Genomic DNA, 23266 nt, shown 5'->3' on the forward strand with positions numbered 1-23266 from the left:
GCATCCCATATATAAAGTAGAAGAAGATGGGCACGGATGTTAGCTCAGGGCCAGTCTTCCTCAGCAAAAAGAGGAGGATTAATAGGCAGCAGATGTTAGGTCAGGGCTGATCTTCCTCAAAAAAAAAAAAGGTATTCTTGGAAATTAAAAATATGAAAATAAATGAAAAACTCAATAGAAGTGTCAAAGATGACTTAGACTTATAAAAATTAGGCGAGAAATGACAATATTATTAGAGAACTACTCCAGGCCATACCATAGCTGAAAAATAGGTGTTCCAAAAAGAGAGAAAAAGGCACGAAGAAAGTTTTCAAGGCAATGTCCTTCAAGAAATGAAGGACCAAATGTCCAAATGAAAATATTTATTAAGTACCCAGCATACTGAAGGGAAAAAGACTCATCATCAAATTTCAGAACTCTAAGAAGAATTCCCAGCACAATGAAGAAAAAAAGAAAGGTGAAAAAAATGAAGAAAAGATCTTACTAGTTTTAAGAAAGAAAATCAGGCCACATGCAGGAGCTCAAGAATCACAGTTCCATCAGAATATCAACAACATTAACTTTATATGTCAACTTGACTGGGCCAAGGGGTCCCCAGATTAAACATTATTTCTGGGTGTGTTTGTGAGTGTGCTTCCGGATGAGATTAGCATTTGAATTGGTGGGCTCACTAAAGGGGATTGCCACCCCTCAACGTCAGTGGGCATCGTCCAATCCACTGAGTTCCCAAATGGAACAAAAGGTGGAGAAAGGAGGAGTTTGCCCCTTTTTTCCCTGCCTTATTGCTTGAGCTGGGACATCTCATCTTCTCTTGCACGTGGACTGGTATTTTCTCCCCCAGCTTTGTTGAGGTACAAATGACAAAAATTGTATGTATTTAAGGTGTACACCATGATGTTTTGATACACATATACACTGTGAAATGATTACTACACTCAAGCTAATTAGTATATCCATCACATCACATAGTTATCATTTCATGTGTGTATGTGGTGAGAACACTTACGATGTACTCTCAGCAAATTTCAAGTATACAATACAGTATCATTACTCTAGTCAGCCTGCTGTACATTGCTGCCCCAGAATTTATTCATCTCGTGACTGAGACTCTGTACTCTCTTACCAACATCTCCCCATTTTTCCACCCTCCAGCCTCTAGTAACCACCATTCTACTCTCTGCTCTGAGTTCAACTGTTTTAGATTCCTCATATAAGTGAGATCATATAGTATTTGTCTTTCTGTGTCTGGCTCATTTCTCTTAGCATGATATCCTCCAGATTCATACATGTGGTTGTAAATGGCAGGATTTCCTTCCTTTTATAAGACCGAATAACAGTCCATTGTATATATAGGCGTACCTCAAAGATGTGGGTTCGATTCTCAACCAATGCAAAAAAGCAAATTTTGCAATAAAATGAGTCATCACATGAACTTTTTGGTTTCCCAGTGCATATAAAAGTTTTGTTTACACTGTACTGTAGTCTGTTAAGTGTGCAATAGCATGTTGTCCAAAAAACAATGTACATACCTTAATTAAAAAATACTTTATTGCTAAAGAATGCTAACCATCCTCTGAGCCTTCAGCAAGTCGTAATCTTTTTGCTGGTGGAGGGTCTTATAAAAAACATGGTATCTGTGAAATGCAATCAAATGAGGTATCCCTGTGTGTTTTTATCCATTCATCCATCCACAGATATTTAGCTTGTTTCCACGTCTTGGCTATTGTGAATAATGTTGCAATGAACATGGGAATGCAAGTATCTCTTTGAAATAATGATTCCATTTCAGACTGGGATTTACACCATCAGCTTCCCTGGTTCTCAGGCCTTTGGACTCGGCCTGAATTACACCACCAACTTTCCTGGGTCTCCAGCTTGCAGACAGCTGATCGTAGGACTTCTCAGCCTCCATAATTGTGTAAGCCAATTCCTCATTACATATATATATATGTACATGAACTTCTTGGTTTCCCAGTGCATATAAAAGTTTTGTAATGTATATATATATATACACATGTGTGTATATATGTATACATATTTGTTCTGTTTCTCTGGAGAACTCTAATACAAACAGTACTGGAAATTAAAAGACAATAGAACAATGTCTTGCAAATTTGAAAGGCAAATTGTCCAAATTAGAGTTCTATACCCAGCCAAATTATCCAACAGGTGAAGTGGAGAAAAAACACATTTTCAGACGTGCAAAGTATCTCAGTGATGGTTCTCCCTCAATATCTATTCTCCTCTTCTTTTTCTTCTTCAGTAGTAGACATAAATTTTATCCAGGCCCATGTGAAAATGTGTAAAAATATCCCAGCCTCCATTGCAGGTAGATATGTCTATATGACTAGGTTCTAGGCCAAAGGAATATAAGTAGAGGTAATTTGTGATACTCCCCAAAAGTTTTATTAAAAGCTGGGAGTAGGCCCTTTCTCGTCCATTTCTTCCTCTCTGCTACCTGGAAAGCGCACATGCTAGATGGAGCCAGAATGATGTTCTTGTACCACTGGTAGAAGAATGACACATTGGGAATGACAGAGAAGCAGGCTAGAAAGAGACTGTCCCAGATGATTGTGGAACCTCCTAATCAGCCTTGACAACCCACATTTTTGTGAGAGAGAAATAAGCTTCTGTCGTCTTTAACTCACCATCACTTTGGATTTCTGTCACTTGCAGCCAAATCTCATCCCAGGTAGTCCTACCTAATACACAAATTGATGAAGGTTTTCTTTGCAAGTTATTAAGTTCTAGAAATATGGATATATAACATGGTGTTTATTTATTGCATCATTTAAATCCTCTGAATACATCTGTTTACTTTTGGTCTTCTTTTTTTTCTTTTTTAAATTGGCACCTGAGCTAACAACTGTTGTCAACCTTCTTTTTTTCTTCTTCTTCTTCCCAAAGCCCCCCAGTACATAGTCGTATATTCTAGTTGTGAGTGCCTCTGGTTGTGCCATGTGGGACGCCACTTCAGTGTGGCCTCATGAGCTGTGCCATGGCTGTGCCCAGGATCTGAACTGGTGAAACCCTGGGCCACTGAAGTGGAGTGTGCAAACATAACCACTCAGCCACAGGGCCAGCCCCTATTTTTGGTATGCTTGATGTGCAAATTCTGAAAGACATGTAGTAAAGATTGACACTATGATGGTGGCTTAATCAATTCTTTATATTTCTGGGGGATTTTGCTATATGTAAACATCTTCCACAATGTTTGATACATACCAATTGTGTATTTTGGCAGACTACTATACAAAATTGTTAAAAAATATTTCTGTCCCATTTTATTTTTTTTGGTGAGGATGATTGGTCCTGAGCTAACACCTGATGCCAATCTTCCTCTTTTTGCTTGAATAAGATTGTTGCTGAACTAACATCTGTGCCAATCTTCCTCTATTTTGTATATGGGACGCCTCCACAGCATGGCTTGATTAGTGGTGTGTATGTCTGTGCCCAGGATCTGAAACTGTGAACCCCAGGCCACTGAAGTGGAACACATGAACTTAATCATTACACTACCAGGCTGGGCCTTCTGTCCCACTACAAACTTTCAATCTTTATTTTACTTTATCTGATAATATTATATTTGATTTCTCTGTTTTAATTTTTTTCTTGTCTGTCTCCATTGTCTTATTTTCCTTCTTCCTTTGTCACTTTACTTAGGTATTGCAGGATTAACCTGAGAGTTCTGAAGGCTGATTCTTTCAAGGGATGGTAGGCCTACCTGGGAAATTGCCTTTAGTGTCAACATTCAGAAATATGTGGGGATTATTTTGCTGCTGGTGAGTGGGCAGGCACATAGCTTGAGTCTCTAGAACAGTCAGGATGGGAGGAAATAGACAGAGGAGGGGAAAAGGAGGAGGTGAGAGGCTTGTGAGAATGGCAAGGTAAGACCTGGCAGGATCCTAACTCAGTGCAGCTCGTCATAGGCACAACGCTACGTCCCCATGGAAATCCCTGGGGGCTGAAAAGTCCATATTATCATCAGGAAGCTTGTGTCATCTCCTGCTTTGTGTAATTAAGTCCATAAGTTTTCATATAAACCTTTTCTATAAGGAAACATTATGTCCTCTAATGACATGGGCATTTTTTCCCATCAATTACATGATTATTTTTTGTTAAAGTCACCAGACATGTTTCTTGCAGAGAACATGAAGCTAGGTTTTTTAAACTAAACATAAGGATTTTGTTCTGTTTTTGTAATCACTTTTTTTAATAAAAATGATACATGCTTATTTGAAAGAATATCTAGCATGAAGAAGACTAGTAGGAGGAAAAGTAATAAAAAAAAAAAGGAGACAAGTTAACATTTATCGAGATCTCAGCATATGTCAAATATGATTTTAAGTACTTTCTGGGTATGAAGCCATCTAATTCTCACAATGGTTGTATGAGGTAGAACCATTAACGCACTCATTTCACAGATAAGGAAACTGAAAAACACATTAATTAAATTGCTCAAAATTACAGTTATTGAGAGGCAGAGATGCTATTCCAATCTCCCTCCCCCCCCCCCACCCCAATTCCTTAGCATCTCTTATACTTCTCTGCAAAAACAAGTTAAAATTATCATCACTTCAAATTTCACCATCTGGAAATAAGTGTTATTAACATCAGGTGAACATTGCTTCTCAGATCCTTCTTTACATATATACAGGTAGAAGGATAAGTAGAAATAGGGTTATACCAGGCATGTCATGAAGGAATGAAAGACTAAAAATGGACAAAAACTAAGAGGGTATCTTGCATCAAGGATGATGATTAATCTCATTCTGTGATAAAACTTTAAAGTAAATAAATAAATAAAAACTTTAAAACGAGGTTGGTATCACAACACATTTTTAAACTGCTGTTAACACTTCCTACAATCATGTTTCCACCTCCCAATTTTGTGGATTACATTATTATTGTCAAAGTCTATATTAGATTAGATTCTGGTATGTAATTGTAATACCCCCACTATTTCCAATTAGTCCCATAATTGAACGGATTCACTGTTCATCATAAATTCTTTTATCATGATGTCTCCACTGCTGACGTCCTTACGTTGACTCATCAGTTAACTGACTGCTTTAATTTATAAGTAGGCTTTTCAAGAACGCCTTAAGAGTTTGCAATTTTTTGAGTTCATGCATGTTTGAGAATATCTGTTTTTTTGCCTTTATATTTGAATGAGATCTTGTTTGATTAAAAATGTTAGTGTAGGGGCTGGCCTGGTGGCATAGTGGTTAACTTCACGTGCTCTGCTTTGGTGTCCCTAGGGTTCGCAGGTTTGGATCCCGGGTGTGGAACTAGCATTGCTGGTCAAGCCCCACTGTGGCTGCATCCCACATTAAAATAGAGGAAGATTAGTACAGATGTTAGTTGAGGGCCAATCTTCCTCACACACACAAAATAAATAAAAAATAAATAAAAATGTTAGCATCATTTTCTTTCATTCAAAACATCATAGACATTTTCTCAGTTTGTTGAATGTTGCTGTACAGAAGTCTAAAAATAGCTTGATTTTTTTTGTTATGAGCATGATTTGCTTTTTCTAACATTATCTGAAGAAATTTTAAATCTTTGAAATTTAACAATTTACCCAGACTGTATCTAGTTGTTAGTATTCAGAAACAGAATTTCCTGGAATAAGATGTGCTCTTTCAATCTGCTGATTAATTCCCTATTATAGTTTTCATTTCAAGGAAATTTTATTGTATCTTTAAATACCTTTTTCTTTCCTGTTCCATGTGTTCATGCACTATTTCTAGTCTGTGGTCCTTTCGGCTGTTTTCTCATTGTTATGGTCTGTCCTTTTTTTGGCAGCATTTGACTCATTGTGCTAAATCCTTCCTCAATGTCAGTGATTTAATTTTCAACTGTCTCTTCTGTTCCTTTCTAATTTATTTATCAGATTTTTAATGGTATCGCTTTGATCCTCAGCTTGTTTCTTAGGCCAATAACCTCTTTTTTAATCTCATTCTTTTATCATTTCATTTTGGAGGTTTACGTTAATGAATTCATGACCTTAATAAGTTGTTCCATAGTATGAAGCACGTGAGGGAAATTTGTTCCTTAGGGTATAATTTCTTTTAGGTTGGATTTTTTTTCCCCATAGTATTACCGCATAGTTACCATGCAACTTTTTGAATATCTTGCTCATTCTTGGACAGCTCCGTTGAGATCTATATACTGTGATAAAGTGTGGGTTAACTCTCATTCATCCAACAAGAATTTAGTGAACACTTCTATGTGTCAGGCATGTATCAGTGAATAAAATAGAAAAAAAAATCCGTTTACATTCTGGTGAATAGGGGGAGGGGGTTGTAGCCTGAGAAGAGAAAGATAAAATAATAAACATAGTAGATAAACATACTATATTACGTTAGAAGGTGATAAGCACTATGGAGGAAAAAATAGAGCGAAGTAAGGAGAATTGAGAGCACCAAGGTAGGGACAGGTGTGAACTGCAACTTTAGGTAGTCAGTGTAGGTGTTCCGGTTGTCTATTATCAGGTAACAAACTGCCCCAAAACTTTAGTGACTTCAAGCAACAATCATTCTATGATATCACATGATTTTGTGGGTCTGGAATTTGGGCAGGGCTTCTGTTTCACCTGGTGTCAAATGGAGTCACTCAGTGGTTTTCAACTGGTGGCAGGGTTGGGCTAGAGGACCCAACATGGCTTCACTGGTCCAAGAGGGTTCGAGATGACTTCCCTCACATGCCTGGATTCGGTAGGGATGGCCAGAAGCCTGGTCTCAGCTGGGACGCTCTTCTTCCTTATATAGTCTCAAGATGTCTCCAGGTGGTTTCTATAGCAAGGGAGTCAGACTTCTTACAAGGAAACTCAGGATTCTAAGAGTCCAAGGCGGAAGTTGCTAGTCTCAAAGATAAACCTGCCATAACCTTGCCAGCATTGGGCTTCGTTCATTAAAAAACAAGACAAAAAAACCCCACTTTCACTAGATTAGAAAAAAATTCTCCTCTTCTGGTTTAATTTTAATTTCTTTCACTATTGATGAGGGTGTACATTTTTTGGAATAGAATTTTATTTAATGTCTTCATAAATAAAATGGTCAGAGTTTAAACTCTTCTCCAAATGTATTAAAAAAAAAAAAAAAAACCCTCCAAGGTCAGCCCTGGCGGCCTAGTGGTTAAGTTCAGCGTGCTCCACTTTGACAGCCAGGGTTCAGTTCCTGGGCGTGGACCTACAACACTTGTCTATCAGTGGCCATGCTGTAAAGGTGGCTCACATACAAAAATAGGTAAGATTGGCAACAGATGTTAGCTCAGGGCAAATCTTCCTCAGCAAAAACAAAAAACCCCTCCATAACTTTATAAAATATCTTTCAATTAAAATTCATTGAACACATTTTGAGTGTCTACCATGTACAATCACAGCATTAGGTGACAGAGATACTACAGTAAAAACAGAAACGGTTTTCGCCTTCAGAGTTCACATTCTAGAGCTGCGCCATCCAACATGGTAGCCACAAGTGGCCACTGAACACTTGAAACATGGCAAGTTCAAATTGAGACATGTTATATGTGAAAAATACATGCTTAGTATGAAAAAAAGGTAATATCTCACTGACATTTTTATGTTGACTACATGTCCAGATGATAACATTTTGGATATATGGGGTTGAGTAAAATATATTGTAATTAATTTCAAGTGTGTTTTACTGCTTTTAATGCGGCTACTAGAAAATTTAAAATTATGTATGTGCTTGCATTATATTTCTGTTGGACAGAACTGTTTTAAAGGATTGACAACCTCTTATAACCAGTTAAGTGGCCCTATTAATATACTTCAAATGCTGAAGAACAGGAGGCAAAGCAAAGGTAAATCTGGGGGGCAATTTTTGTTAATTTTCACAAATACATTTTTAACTTGTTATTTATTAGTGTGTATTGCATAACTTGCACAAAAACTTTCATCCTTTTAACTAAAAAATTAAAATTATAACAATCTAACGTTTACTTTGACGCTTGAAGTACACTACAGTTTGTTTATTCGCAATTTAATGCTCCTAATTAAATCACACTTAACTAGAATAATGGGAAAAGTGGTTAATTATTACTTTTCCCTATCAAGTTAAAACTCATTACTTACACTTTCATTCTTCAGGAGTGTGTGTGTTAATCTCTACTTAAGCACACTACCATGAAATAATACGCCGCTGTAAAGAACGAGGTGGATCTAATGTATTGACAAGGAAAGATGTCATGATGTATTATGTGAAAAAAGGCAAGTTGCAGAAGACTGTGTAACGTGGGAGCCATTTTTAGAACCATACCTGTGTGTGTCTTGTATAGGTGTGCATAGCAAGACACTGGGAGGATACACAGCAAACGTTTTTAGTGGTGGATGGATAGGAAGGTCTTTTATTTTTTACTTCATATACTTTTAAGTCTTCTGTATTGTTTGAATTTTCGTTTCAACGAGGACATTCAGTAACTTAGAAAAAATATATTAAAAATGACGGATTGCTAATAAGTAATTAATACATTTTGCATCATGAATTTAAAATAACTTTTAAACTTTCCTTGGAAGCAATAATGTTTTCAGACCCTTTACGCTATGATTGTGACCAGAAAACCCACTGTATAAATAATAAAACATGTAAAACCGAAAACCATTAAATTATCACATTACAGAGACCTTTTAAAGCAAAATTACACCCTGGTACAGAAAAGGAGCTCTCCTCTAGATCTTTGATCCCCTTGGAAATTATAAGAAATACTTGGGCCAGTAAAATAATGTACGGTCCGTTGCCTATCCAACAGCTATCTCCCAAGCCCCCTGCCAGTCTACCCCACCAGCCTCGAGCAAAACATCAGTTTCCTCTGAGCAGCCATTCTTCAAGGGAGGCCATTTTTAAGTTCCTGGGCAAATCTTTTTGGTGATGAGCCAACTGTTAAGGAGTTGTATTCCCTTTGCAAAATGACTGCTTTAGACACAGACATTGCTACGGCCATGAGGGCAAGTGAAAGTTGAACATTCCTCTTATAAAAAAGGACATACATTTCTGCCTCTGGTTGTCATTTGTGACCTGGAATGTTGGCTGTCACTTTGGGGCCACATGGGGAGACGAAGCTCACATGATGAGAATGGTAACAGAAATACAGAAGGTACCTAGGTTCCTGAGGACATTATTCAGCTGCTGAATTAGCCAATCTAGAAAGTGCCCTCTGCCTAGACTCCTAGTTATCAAGCATCCCAACCCTAAAGATCCCAAAACTGTTTCTGATGGCTAGAATAATTCAGGCACATCAATTGAAGAAATCAAACATTTATTGAGTAAATGTTTATTTAGTAACAGCAACACACAGTTTCTCAAGAAAAAGATGAGGTGAACTCCCCAAAACAGAACAAAGCAACCTTCCATTATTCTCAGGTTACATCTGAATCTATAATCTTATACTCCTCTTTAATAAATGTCAAGATACATGAAACACTTGGAGGGAGATATGCAAATTATCATAAAACCATAAGATTTTAAGGGAAAAAGCAGTTTAAGGGTGGTAATCTCTACATATCACAGTACACCAAGATGTCTTCCTGCAGCTTTAGAACCATTACTACTCAAAATATTAATATACTTATGCAAAATGCTTATGTGAAAAATTGAAACACCTGCAACCTTTTCCAGTTTCTGATTTCAGGAACAGGTGCGAACCATCGCCTTCACAGATTCTCTGTTACAGAATTCATCAAAGGCCAGTGGTCCAACACCGACAACGCATGAGATGCATGTGTGTCCTGCTAAGGTTCGAAGGGACGACATATTCTACAGCTATACTACAAACCCTGAATTACTTTTGCACAACATTCCAACATTCCCTGAAGAGATTTTAAACAAAGGTTGAAAACAGCTGTTTTCCATCATAGTCAAAGTCAATTTACTTTTTAAGTGGAATATGCACTGCTGCGTTCTCTTCAATTTTTCCAAGAGTTGCTATGGTGTTATGTGAGTGAATATGCTCACAAATTCAGAATGGACGTATAAACTAAACATAAGCAAAAACTCCATATCAGTTCTTAAGTTTGATATTAAAATATCTGACGACAGATCCAAAGAGCACTTACAGTATTAGTAGTAAGAGAAATTTTCATTTTTTTTAATGTCTTTTCAAAGGCTCCCTTTTGTTTGAAAACTGAGTTTATAGAAAATTCTAAAGAAACAATCCCATTAGACATTTGGAATTATTGGTAGAGATGAGGTGACAATATATATTTTCCATTTAAAACTAAGTTTGATATTGATTTGTAATCAATTCTAAATCACCTGGTCCAACATGCTATTCCACGTTCTTCTCATGATTCTGTAATTGCTAGATATTTGAATTAACATCACATTCATTTTTAGTGTAAAAAAAAAAGAACAATCTTGTACTACCTTTTAGACTTGTCTTAAGTTTATATAACTTCGTTTTAAAATCTAGTTTCATATTCAATGAATTAAGAAACAACAAACGCCAGAACAGTTTACCAGACTTTAATAGGCAAAAAAGGGTTGCTTTGGCAATGTATAAAAGGATAACTATTACAGTACAAATCATTGTTTCATCTACTTTTATTAAATATTAAAATGCAATAAGGCAACTGTTGTTTTAAGACACCTGAAATTACATTTAATAAATGGATAACTGGCCCCACACCTGACATATTGCACCCCTACTTTCCTTCTCTATTTACTCTAAGGAACCAAAACAATTATTCTAAAAAAACCAGATCGGTGTTCTTTCTTAAAACACCACAAAGAGATTCTGATTTGTACTAAGGTATTTCTTACAATATAAACTTCTGAAAAAGAAGACACCGTACTATCTTCTAAGGTTTTTTCCTCGAATGCATTTCTCCTGTGCCCTGTTCTCTTGAATCCATTCCTAACTGCTCAGCTGAAAGTATGCCACTGAGGAATCAAGAGATGTAACGTATTGTGTAAGCTGCCATTCAAGGCCAGGCAGTGATTCCCAAACCTGGCCTCCTTCCAGTTCATCTGGGACACTGCTGCGATAGATTCCCGGGCCCCCTCAGACCCACGGAAGCCGTCCCCTCCACCCTAACGTCCCGTCACTCTGTGTGGTTAGTCTCGCATAAGCCAACATTTGGGATGACTCAACAAACAACACTGAAAAGGAAGATATTCGTTGTCGCGTTTTCACAGGTCTTGGCTCACAAACTGGGAGCCAGTGAAAAAATACAATGTTGAATCATTAGCACTAAATGACCAGTGAGCAGAGTGACCCACAAACAACTCTAGTATCAACAAATCGACCAAAGGAAGCCCTGCTGCCCCCTCCATGAACGCCAGCCCGCTTCCTGCCCCCAGAGGGCCTCATGGACCAACACAGAGGAAGGCAAGCAGACAAAGGCATAGGGTGGGGTGGCTGTTTCCACATCATCTCTCTCCATCACTGCATCTCGATTTCCCCACTTTCATTCCATCTTTTCTCTTACTCTGCCTTTTGCCATTCTCACTCTTATACCCTTCTCTTTCCTCACTTTTCTCACTTTCTCTCTTTTCCTTCTTTTTTTGATCATTCGCTTACATCATTCTTTTCTTCTCTCCTTTCCTTTCCTTAAAAACTCTTCCTTACCTAATATAAGCAAATTCATACTGGAGCCACAATATATGTCAGGAAACATTCAGCCTAAGGAAACAGAATGATCTGCACAGGAGACAGCAAGATGAAACAGACCTTCGACAGCAAGGCTGCTGTGGCACCATATAAGCCACGCAGAATGTGTTCAAATCCCTCCTCTCTTCCGTGTCTTGTAACTTCGTGACTCATGACTTCTGAGTCTCATGAGGTTGAAAGGGCATATTGATTGTTTACAAACCTAAGGCACAGAGAAGGTTAAACGATATGCCTGGGGTCCCTAAGCAAGAAGAGAATCCAGATCTAGTTCACAGTCTGGTGTTCCTTCCATTACACCAATAACATCTGACCAGAGGCAAAGAGCAGTCTGTCAGCAGTGATATTGTTTCAGGCTCGAAAATCTCCAAAGACAACTGGGTTACTTTAAATATTATGAACTATTCTTTCTTCATGGGGGAAAAACATATCTTCATAAAATGTAAATCACAACATATATTTTCTAAAGGTTTCCAAGTTCTTTTAAAATGGCTACTTCACACAAAGGAAATTTGACTACATTTTAAAGTCATTCCACTTTGGTAATACTGTAACCCAGAGATAGTTCTGAGGTCAGAATTGTTCTAACACGTAGACTCAAAGAATAGATAATGTAATTTATATAAACTGCATAGATATACTGTTTCACAAAAAGAAATATGTTCTCTAAGCTGTTCTACAATTTAACCTCATTAAGGCCAAGAACTGCATTTCTTGAGTATGCTCAAGGAAAAAGTTACCATATAAATTCAGAAAACTCCTTTTAATATTGTTATGGATGTTCTGTGATATCCTAAACTTTAAGTAAAATAGTCCCTAAGAGGAGAGTTTTCACCATAACCCAATTTATGGTGAAATGCCCAATTGGGTGAGGTCTGAATAAACCAGAAGAACCTTCCAACTGATCCACAATGTAGAGTGTGTGACAGTGTTAATAAGCCACAACATGTGAGACCGCAGTATACAGTCCAACTGGATTAAACTATGACCACACTCCATACAGTTCCAATCAATCATAGCAAAGTCCACACGGTTGAGAGTCTCTGTTCACTGAGGAAATTAAATCTAAAGAACTTACTAATAACATAAATTCATATCTTGTCAATAACCCCACATAATTCCTTTAATATTTCAGAATCACATTTATAATCTACCAACTGTGCCAAGAACTATGGAATCCTAACTTCAATGTTCAAGTTGGCAAAATGATTTCCAGTGGTTCCCAAACTAGCTGACATCAAAATCGTCTGAGGTGCTTATTAAAAATAGCATCATAATGTGACTTATTTTTGCACCCCGATTCTAACATTGGAGACAATAAGGGAAATCTGCTTAAGGACTGGATATTCACTTAATATGGTGGAGGTATGATGTCATTGTAGTTCTCAAAGTGTTCATAGTGGTGAAATAACACGATGTCTGGGATCTTTAAGATACTTCAGCAAAGAAAAAAGGCCTAGATGATGCAAATATGGTAAGATATTGGTAAGTGTTTGATGTGGAGAATGAGCACCACTGTACTATTCTCTCTACTTTTGTGTAATTTTAAAATCTCTACATTAAAAAAAAAGTTTGCAGCCCCTATCCTAGACACAGTGTATCTCTCAACGGGCTCCCCAAAAGGATCTAACACAGCCACAGAGGCAATGGTCTCACTTGGGGTCCGTTAGAAATGATCTTATATATACCCTCCAAACTTCAAATTCTAGGATTCTCATTTTCAACTCAGCAAACTCAATTTCAACCGAGTTCACAAGTTCTTATGTTCACCATGGCACTCTGCCAAAGATGTACAGATTGTGCTCTGTAGATGCAGCTGCTCTAGGAGTGCTGGGCTGGTTATCAACTTCTATCTAATTTGCCTCTCATACACCCTCCTCTTTCAGTTTGTCCCTGACTGAACTACAAAAGACAGGACAACTGTACAGACCAGCTCCTTCTGCATATTCCATGTATCCAGAGGGCACTACGTCTTCATAAGCCAAAAACCACTATTTTCACATAAGTGATATTTTTCCTTCATGATCTTCCCTTCTCTAAGAATTAAAACATCAAAAAGAGAAAAAGACGATAACCATGTAGCACTTGGTAAAATGAGAGATGTGCCCAGCACAGTACACGCAACGTACTTAGAATCTATAGTTATATTAGACAGTGGTCAAGAACACTAAGAGAAGCAATATTTTTCTTATCTTCAAGATTTAAAAAAAGAACTGTCAAGTGATATTCAAAAAGGGCATATGTGCACATTAACCCAATCAAAACTACTTTTTCTATAGCCAGATGTAACAATCTTCTTAATCCAAATCATCCAGGGAAGTTGTCTAACTTACTCGAAAGAAGGCTCCATACATTTGCTTCTTCAAAAATATTTTGTAAAGCCATTTTGAGGTAGAAAAAAAGAAGCTTAAATGGACTACTTTTTTCTGCTCCAATATAACTAAAATTACTGTTCACAGGAAGTATATAGCTTATGCATTTTGGTCTATCACATTTTCCACTGTCATATAAGCATACTATTTAGGATCTCACTATATTATCAGCATATTTTTTGCTTCCAGAATGCCCAGTAAAGCTGAAAATTTTCATTTAAAGTGATAAAAAACTTCCCAAAATATCTGTTGAACAATCTTAGCGGTTTTGGCAAGACAGTTTAGCATATACAGATGAAAATACTACATTTCACAAATACACACACGAGACTAAAACTGCAAAATTGTCACTATTTTCCTTCTTTCTTATACAGCTCAATTTTAAATGTGCAGCTCACTTATAACCTAGAAATAGTTTTAAACATGATTGTCACAAAAATATTTTAAAACAGAGATGAAATGTATAAAGGCACACACATAGATTGTCAATGGTTACACATCGGTTACATCACATTTCTTTAGAAACAGAACTTTTTTCTGCTCCTGTAAACAACTTTTTTCTCACACATTTAAAGTGAGGTTAGTGCTGACATAAAATTATTGCTATACTCACAGTTTGAGTGTTTCCACGGTGTATGAGGTACATTTTCTCCATCCATACACTCCTACTGTTCTTACTCACTTGAGTATAAGAGTCAACCAGTCTGTAGGCTACAACCATTCAACAATATTTTCATCAATACTGGAATGATAGCAAATAACATTACAACACATCACAGATCAAAAATGTCTTCTTGTTGGAGTCCAAGACATTAAGTTATTCTTCATTACATGAATATATTGCTCATTTAACTTCTTCAGGAAAAAACCATTATTCTGAAGATGAATAATTCCTTCCTGAACACTTCATCCAAGACTATTCCTTCACAGACATCCTCTGATCCTTCGTTGTTTTCATTCATTTGATTCTGCGGTCACCAAGAATCACCTTTCCTTTGGTGGTCTATGAAAACGATCTCGGAGGCTTTTTGCTAGCTGTTTGATAAATACCTTGTAAATTTTTCCACAGTATGTATGCACGGTCTTTTGGAGCTCCAGTTCTAAAGGTTTTAATAAGGAACGGATATTGTCATCTTCAAAAGAACACTAGGGAAAGAAAACAAAAAGACAAAGATACATATAAAAATTTATATTCCAAACAACTTCTTCAATCAACTTAATATTTACAACCTCCATTTAAAGCTTCCCAAAAAGTACATGGCTCAACAAATATTTTCAATGAATTAAACAGAACTACGATCTTATCTAAGAGGTGGGAGAAAGTCAGGTTAAATCACTGGAAGTATCGGGGAAAGCTTTTGAGAGAAGAGGTAATGGAGGCAGGTCATTCCAAGCCAAGAACACATCCGAGGGCAGAGAAGACCCAGAGACACTGACTGGTGTGAGACGGTGACCAAAAGCTCTGGAGGTAGCAGAAAGACACTAACGAAAGCCAAAAATCACTCCGAGAATGGTGTAGAGGCTGGACCGGAAAAGAATGAGAGCGGCGTGGAGTGGGAGGAACGCAGAACGACAGCATAGTTCAGCACTTCCCAGAGAACCCTAACTGCACAAATGATCCCGAGGACAAAGACATCTGAGGACGCTAAACATCACACACTCTTCATGGGGATTCACACTGGCACGTGAAAACTCTAAAAAATAAAACAGAAAATACATCTCTTGAATAGTTTTAGCCCACTAGTTCCAAAATTCTTCTTGGACCAGAATCCTTTTTTACTGTAAAAAGTAGTAATATCCCAAGGAATACATTTTGGAAAACACTGTAGTAGTGATTAAGTGGAAATAACTTGTGATCTTACTTAGCATTTTCAACCAGGTATCTTTTTTCATTTAGTGTTTGCAAGTAGGTATATTTTCAATTAGAAAGATGTATGGGGCTTGAAAATAGAACATTTTACATGAAAGTTTGAAGTCAGTGAAAAATACAAGATCCCAAAGGAAATTCAGAACCTGAACTCTGGGGGGCTGCACAAGACCTGAGGTTACCCCTGAGGTTCAGCACCGTGACACGAGGGAGAGGACATGAATGCACCACTGCAATCACAATGAGTGAGTCTGCGGGATGCTGCGGCCAATCTATGGAGACAGAACGAACTTAGATGCTAATTCATAACAGGATTTTATCAGTGTGGAGATGCAAAGAGATCCTAAACCTTGGTATCTCTTAAGCAAGAAAACGTGAGCATTAACTGCATGAAACCATCACTCCTGCAGTGATTTTTAAAACACAAATCACATATACGGAAGGTAAGTATCTAAAATTGTTTTGAAGACCAAAAAAAGAGGAGAGGAAGTTTAATCAGGAAGAATGTAATGAAAATAATAATAGCTAGCACACAGGCACCTTGGAGAAACTACTGAAAGCTGGACTGGTTAAAAAAAGGGGGCTTCCTACACGCCAGGCACCTTTCTAAGAGCTTTATATGTATCAATGCATTTAAGCCCCACATCCACTTCATGAAATAGGTAATATAATTATCCCCATTTACAAGGAAGCAACTAAGGCAGGGAAAAAGAACTTTCCCACAGTTACAAAGCTGGTACGTGGCAAAGGCAAGATGTCACCCCACTGTCTGCTCCAGAAGCTCAAGCACTTCACCCACACACACACCGCCTATCCAGACAGGCAGACGGAACCGTGCCAAGCCGGTCTCAAAAGTTCTGCTGAAAGATGAAGCTCGATTAACAGTGGGAAATTGGAAAAGTGCTGTGCTGTATACAGACATGCCTAAATTTGCTAGGGGTTAAAAGTGGCAGCCAAATTGAAGAAGGCAACCTTTATCAAGGTTTATCACCATTATCAAGTGACACTATCAAGTAACATTTCAATGTGTACAAAAAACATCTGGTTTGAGAGGTGGGTAATAAGGGGAGACCCAACTGTGATCTTTTCCTTACTGCACAATGACAATAAAATGAAATCATTACAAAGGTGTTTAAAAGTTAACTCCCAGGAATATGAGGTACTGGAGATTCAGTTTGTTCATTTTCATGTGATTTATATCCCAGTGTTTATGGTTAAGAATTTTTTTTCCTTCACTGGGAAAGTCTTTTGATGACTATTTTCCTGAAATAAAAACAGTGGCTCATGAATTAGAACTCTTTTAGTCCATCGTATAACACAAGCAATTTGACCTTTGAGGGAGAAGATGATAAATAACCAAAATATCCACCTATATAAATGCAGCCTGAAGTCCTTGCACTCTGCCATTCGCATACTCTGCAGTGTGCGCAGAGCTGTGTGGTGCATAACCAGCATCCCGGTGTTCCCTTTCCCAGAGGCCACAGGTGCCTTTCCCTGACTGCAGGCCTCTTCCCATCTTGCACGCTGTGCTGGACTCGTCTTTACCTTTCCTTCCCTGCCTGGTCCTCATCCTTATAGCTCAGTCCAAATGTCAGCTCCTCAGAGAAGCCTCTCCTGACACAGTTAATCACTCCCTCTTCACTGGCACAGTACCCCCTACACAAACTTTTAGGAAGGTCATGCTTTATACATGACTGCCAGGTGAAAGGCAGCAAGTAAATGGTGAGGCTATGATGATAATTCGAGGCATTTTCAAAGAACAGAACATGTTTTAAAAACATGGCAGTGCAACCCAACCAATGCTAAGTGACAACTATTTACAAGAAGGTAGTGTAGGAGGGGAACATTCAAGATTCTCTCGCAGAGACAGTTATGCAAACCTTAGCAGGGTGTGCAGTAAATCAAAGTTAACACAAAACACCAAGAAATATAATAATTCAGAATGAAATAGATGAAGCAGAAAACACCTCACAGAGCAATAAAGTGTTTTGTTCCCATTCTGAATTTGCAATCATAATATTTTTATTCACTCAACAACTAATATTTAACAAGTACGTATCGAGTGCAAAAACTGATTTGCTGGCAGACATGGCCTTGCATTTACATTTTAGAGATGGATCACATCCTTTCTAATTCATATTGTTCACTGTACTCGATGGCTATGACTAAGCTTCTGTCTGAAACTTGCATAAATACTCTTGTCTGAATGCAATTCTTCTAAAAATTATACTTCTTACTGAATTATAGATAAGGAAAGATAAAAATACTAATCAAGAGCACCATAAAAGACTGATTAACCTCATTAAGTTGAAAAATGGATGGATACAGCTACAGTTAACACAGACTCAAAACAAACACAAAAAATCATTAATTCAGAGTTGAAATAATTTTAAAAATAAGATTTACTTTTTAAAAATCAAGCGTAATTAATCAGCTTAAAACCATTACTCAGCTTTTTAAAGGAATATATTTATAAAAGATCAGAGAAAAGATCAACTAAAACTAGCAAGATTTAATTCCTTAATAACGGACGCTTTTTAATGCTCAAAGGAAACAAAGAAACATTTTTATAGGAATGCATTTCTTTTCTATCCTGCAATCTCAGAACCCCAAAAGTACTTTTCTTCATTTTTATCACCTTTTGACAACCCATCATAAACATTATTAAAATATGGTATTGATTTCTGAAGGCATACAAGGTCTGCTACATTAAAATGAATATCAACACTAAATTTTATAATTCTTCAGTGAGTGTAGTTGTTATCATGATAAACTAATTATTCAGAAACCTTATGTGTCAAGGTTATAGGACAAAAGAATCTAGCAAATAACACACTCAAACAGTAGCCTACAATGCTGTTAGCACTCTGTCTATTGTCTAGTTTGAGAAATGCTGGTTTCCAGGCAGAAACTCCAATTCTTCACCCCTGCAGATCACCACCTCACCACATCACCCCACCTCGGTCCCAGCCACCCTTATTGCACCCGTCACTCCGGTCACACGGTGAACATGCAGCGCCTGATCTCCTGGGGGAATATTCATAACCCCTGAGTCTTTCCCTCAGGCAGATCTCAGCCCACACAGCCTCTGCTCATCTGGCAAACTCTCACTCATTCTTCAGGGCCCACTTCTAACGCCTCCTCAGCGATGAGGCCTTCCCTGGCCTCAGATGTGAATACTGTGACACTCTTTCACAGTTCTGGTACCGTCTCTGTCACAGTGGATTACAGTTAAGTATTCTTACCCTCACTCCTACTAACGAGGCTATACTAGACCAGAGGTTTTTAGTCATTAGTAAGTAATAAGAATCTAGCAAATAGGGGCACCAACTTGCCAACTTTTCTCCTGACCCCTAGACTTAAACCAAACTAGTACTCCTATTATGGACTCATATTTTGTCTTCACGTCCATATAAAACTAGGCACAGTCTAGCAGAACAGAGAGCACATCCATGTGAGAGATGTGTGGGCACGTTCACTTCTTCCCAGGTATCAGTGAATCAGCTGCCTGGACAGTGAGTGATAGAGCTCACTTAGAAAAATCCTAAGTCCAATCCTCATGTGGATTTGCCCCAACTCTTGGTCCCCAACATATTCAGAGACCTGGTTCATGCATCATTCTAGAGGTATGTGAAGCATAATTGTGTCTTCCTATCAACCCACTTTACTACACAAAAAGGGGCTGTAACAACAAGAAAAAAAGAACAGATAAATGGGGCAGGGTGGGGGAGAGACAGTATAATTTTTTCCCAAACTCAATATAAAGCAAATGCTTAAAAGAGAAAAAACCTCATTTACAAAGGCAACAAAGAAGTTAAAATACTTAAGCCCAAACTTAAGATATGTTCAAAATCAACACGAAGAAAACTATTAGACATTCCTGAAAGACACAAGTGGAAAGATAGTCCTTATTCTTGATTAAGATGTCTCAACACCATCAAAATGTCGGCAGCCCCAAGTTAATATGTGAAGCTGATAGACTCCCAATGAAAATATCAATAGGTTTTTTTTATGTAGTTAAAAGAGCTGATATTTGTGGAAAAATAAATATACAATAGCTAAGAAAACACTGAGAAGGACAGGCTACAAAGAAAGAGTAGCCCTATCAGATACTAAAGCATACCACAAAGCCTTTCTAATTAAAACAGTGTGGTGGTAATGCACAAACGGACAGACAAATGGAACAAAACAGAAAATCCAGAAATTACAAGTGGAGCTTTAGTATACGATGAAGTGAGTATCTCAAATCTTTGGGTTAAAAATCGACTTTTAAATGAATGGTGCTGGGACAACAAGATAGCCATTAGGAGAAAGATAAAATTACATCCCTTCCTCACCCGATACAAAATAGTAAATTCAAATTGACAAACTGAGTAGAGGACAAAATAATAAAGAAAGAGTACATAAGAGAAGTTTTCAATAACCTGAGTCTAGGTAGAAAAAGGCTTTCTAATTATGACTTATTTAAAAAAAAAAAAGGTTGCTAAACTTGATTACACAAAAATTTTAAAAAACAAGCAACTTTGCATGGCAAGATATGCCATAAACAAAGTCAAATTGGGAGAAAGTATTTACAAGAGATGTCACAGATAAAGGACTAATATGGCTAATATATACAAAGAACTTGCAACAACTGGCGGGGAGGGGGTGTAAAGAGCAAAACTCCCTCCTGAGGACTGGCGGCACTGCTGTAAAGATGCTACAAACCCCTGAACTATACACTTGAAATGGGTGCACTTTGTGGTATACTAAGTATGTATCAATAAGGCTATTTTTAAAAACCTATAGGAATAAGTAAAAGATATGAAAGAAAATTCACCCAAAAAAAGATATAAAAATGGCTCGTATAAAAAGATGTTCACCTCACTCATAAGAGAAACACAAATTAAAACTGAACTAAGATTCCATTTCTCACTCATCAAAATGGCAAAATTTTAAAAGCGTGATAATACACTCCGTTGATAAGGCTGTGGGGAATGGGCCTCCTCATAAATTGTTGGCAGGAATGCAAATCATCTCTATGTAGGGGAAATAGACAGCATCTTCAACCTGCTAATCCCTGCAACACAAACATACAGCTGGCAAGGCCATGCATTGCTGTATTATGTATAATTCAAAATGCTGGAAACTACCAAAATGTTCAAACAGAAGAGATTGGTTGAATAAACCAGTACATGTATAAGATGGAGTACATACAGCTGTAAGAAAAAAAAAAAAAAAAAGAAGGTATTTATAAATGCATGAATCTCCAGAATATTTTAAGTGAAAAAAGCAAAGAGTACATAAACATAAACAGTATACCACCTTTTGAGTAAGAAAAGGGGAATTACAAAATGTACATGTGTCTGCTCATCTATACAGGAAGAACAGACCAGAAAACAATGAAACTGCTAACCTGTGGGACGGGGGTTTGGGGTGGAAGGATGGGGAAGGAGTGATACTCCCGAGGAAACTCTCCCATTGTTTTGACTTTTTGAAGTATATTAATACTCCACATACCGAATTCAACTTAAATCAACAAGGATGGGAGGAGAAAAACCTTAAAACTGAAAGCATACTGAAACAAATGAACCCAATTGTATTTCAAATGAATGAAATAACCACACTGAAAGGGAAGACAGCAGAACCAACACAAGTAACTGAACACAGTACTGAGCACACACCCCGTCTGGGAGCAGGGGAGGGGAGGAGGCAAGACTGGAAACGAATCCTGAACTTTTTAGTGGTTGGTTTTTGCGAACAGGGGCACAGAGATAATAGTATGAATGGAGCATTTTTGAAATTATTTTAAATGTACTACTGTAGGCTTAAGCTCATTAAATGAAGAAACGTTTTATGTTCTAACTGTGTAAGAAAGGAGATAAAACATAGAAACCAGAGTAAGAGAAGACAAGAAAGAGCTTGGGGGGATGGAAATGGAGGTGTCAGTGTGAGCACATGACTGCAGGTGTGTGTTTACATTTCTAGCTCTGTCATGTCACTGAAAGGGCTTGGAGGCGAAGACACTCTTGTAGCACTGAACACGCCTGGCTCCAAGAGCCCACTGTCAGGAACCGGAGCTCCTTTGACAGATGGCTAATTTCAGGACTAGGGCAGGGAAGGCATAGCAAGATGAGCCTGGAATATTTTGTAGTGACAGATAATGAGGAGGTACTCAAAATAATGATGGCAATATGTCTTTGGGCACAAGAGGTAGCCAAAAGGGGCCCCCAATGGCCAAAGCTGGAACAACTTCAGCATCAACATAAATAAAATGGAATAATGCATTATAAATCATTGAAAAAAATATGTATGATGAGTTTATACTGATAATGTATAGATCAAAAAATGGGCAAAAAGGGAGGGCTCTTCCTTCCAGCAGAAGGCCAAGTGCCAAAGCTGCATGTGGACGGAGTGCTACAGTTGGACAAGCAGCAATTTGCAGCTACCATAGTAAACACTAGTCTGAGCAAGAACCAACAATGGATGCTAAAGCTAGTATGGAAATTTTGATGAGCAGCAGGTTATTTACATGATTTTAAAGTGTTTCCCCAGAGACTGCTTATAAAAGGGAAAAATAACTAAACAGTGGAGAAACTGAACACTTAGACTGATGAGCAAAATCAACATCACCAATGAGGGGCACGGAGACAAAGGTGACTGTGATATCCTGAGGACACAACATCACTTCTTAGTATTTGACCAGGAGGGCACACCTGGACCTAATCATATGGAAAATCAGACAAGCCAAGAGGAAGAACATTCTAATAATAAAAGGGGTGAAGGGGCCAGCCCATGGCCAATTGGTTAAGTTTGTGCCCTCTGCTTCAGCGGCCCAGGGTTTCACTGGTTTGCATCCTGGGCGCAGACCTAGCTCTGCTCATCAAGCCATGCTGAGGTGGTGTCCCACACAGCACAATCAGAAGGACCTGCAACTAGAATATACAACTATGTACTGGGGGGCTTTGGGGAGAAGAAGAAGGAAGGAAAAAAAAAGAAGACTGGCAACAGATGCTAGCTCAGGTGCCAATATTTAAAAAAAAAAAAAGAAAGAAAAAGGAGGTGAAGGGGCTCTATTCTCCAAAAATGTCAATGTCATGAAAGACAAAGACTGATGGAGAAACTGTTCTAGATCAAAGGAGAATAAAAATATATGGATGGGAGATAAAAGTAGTGCATCAATACTGAATTTCCTGAAATTCAGTTTGATATCTGAACTGTGGTATTAAGAGAATGTCCTTGTTCTTAGTGAAAACACATCAATGTTTTTAGGGATATAAGAGCATGATGTATGCAACTTACAATCAAATGGCTCAGAAAAAAACAACGTAGAGAGAGAGAGAACCAACGATAAAACAAATGTGGTAAAATGTCAATAATTAATGAACCTGAGTAAAAGATATGGAAATTCTTTGTA

General features: G+C 37.8%; 1 protein-coding gene across 2 annotated transcripts in view; it reads right to left on the minus strand.

Annotated features, from left to right (window-relative positions):
* Nucleotides 1-9265: 9265 nt before the first annotated feature.
* GXYLT1 (glucoside xylosyltransferase 1) overlaps nucleotides 9266-23266 on the minus strand; it is a 46321-nt gene continuing 32320 nt past the window's right edge. For both annotated transcript variants that reach the window (XM_070621040.1, XM_070621041.1), the window contains one exon: nucleotides 9266-15149. In XM_070621040.1, the coding sequence (XP_070477141.1) occupies nucleotides 14988-15149 (162 nt within the window). In that variant the 3' untranslated portion in view covers nucleotides 9266-14987. The remainder of the gene's footprint in view (nucleotides 15150-23266) is intronic.

This window comes from Equus przewalskii, chromosome 5 (genome assembly GCF_037783145.1).
Source record: "Equus przewalskii isolate Varuska chromosome 5, EquPr2, whole genome shotgun sequence".
In the NCBI taxonomy this organism is placed as follows: Eukaryota; Metazoa; Chordata; class Mammalia; order Perissodactyla; family Equidae; genus Equus; species Equus przewalskii.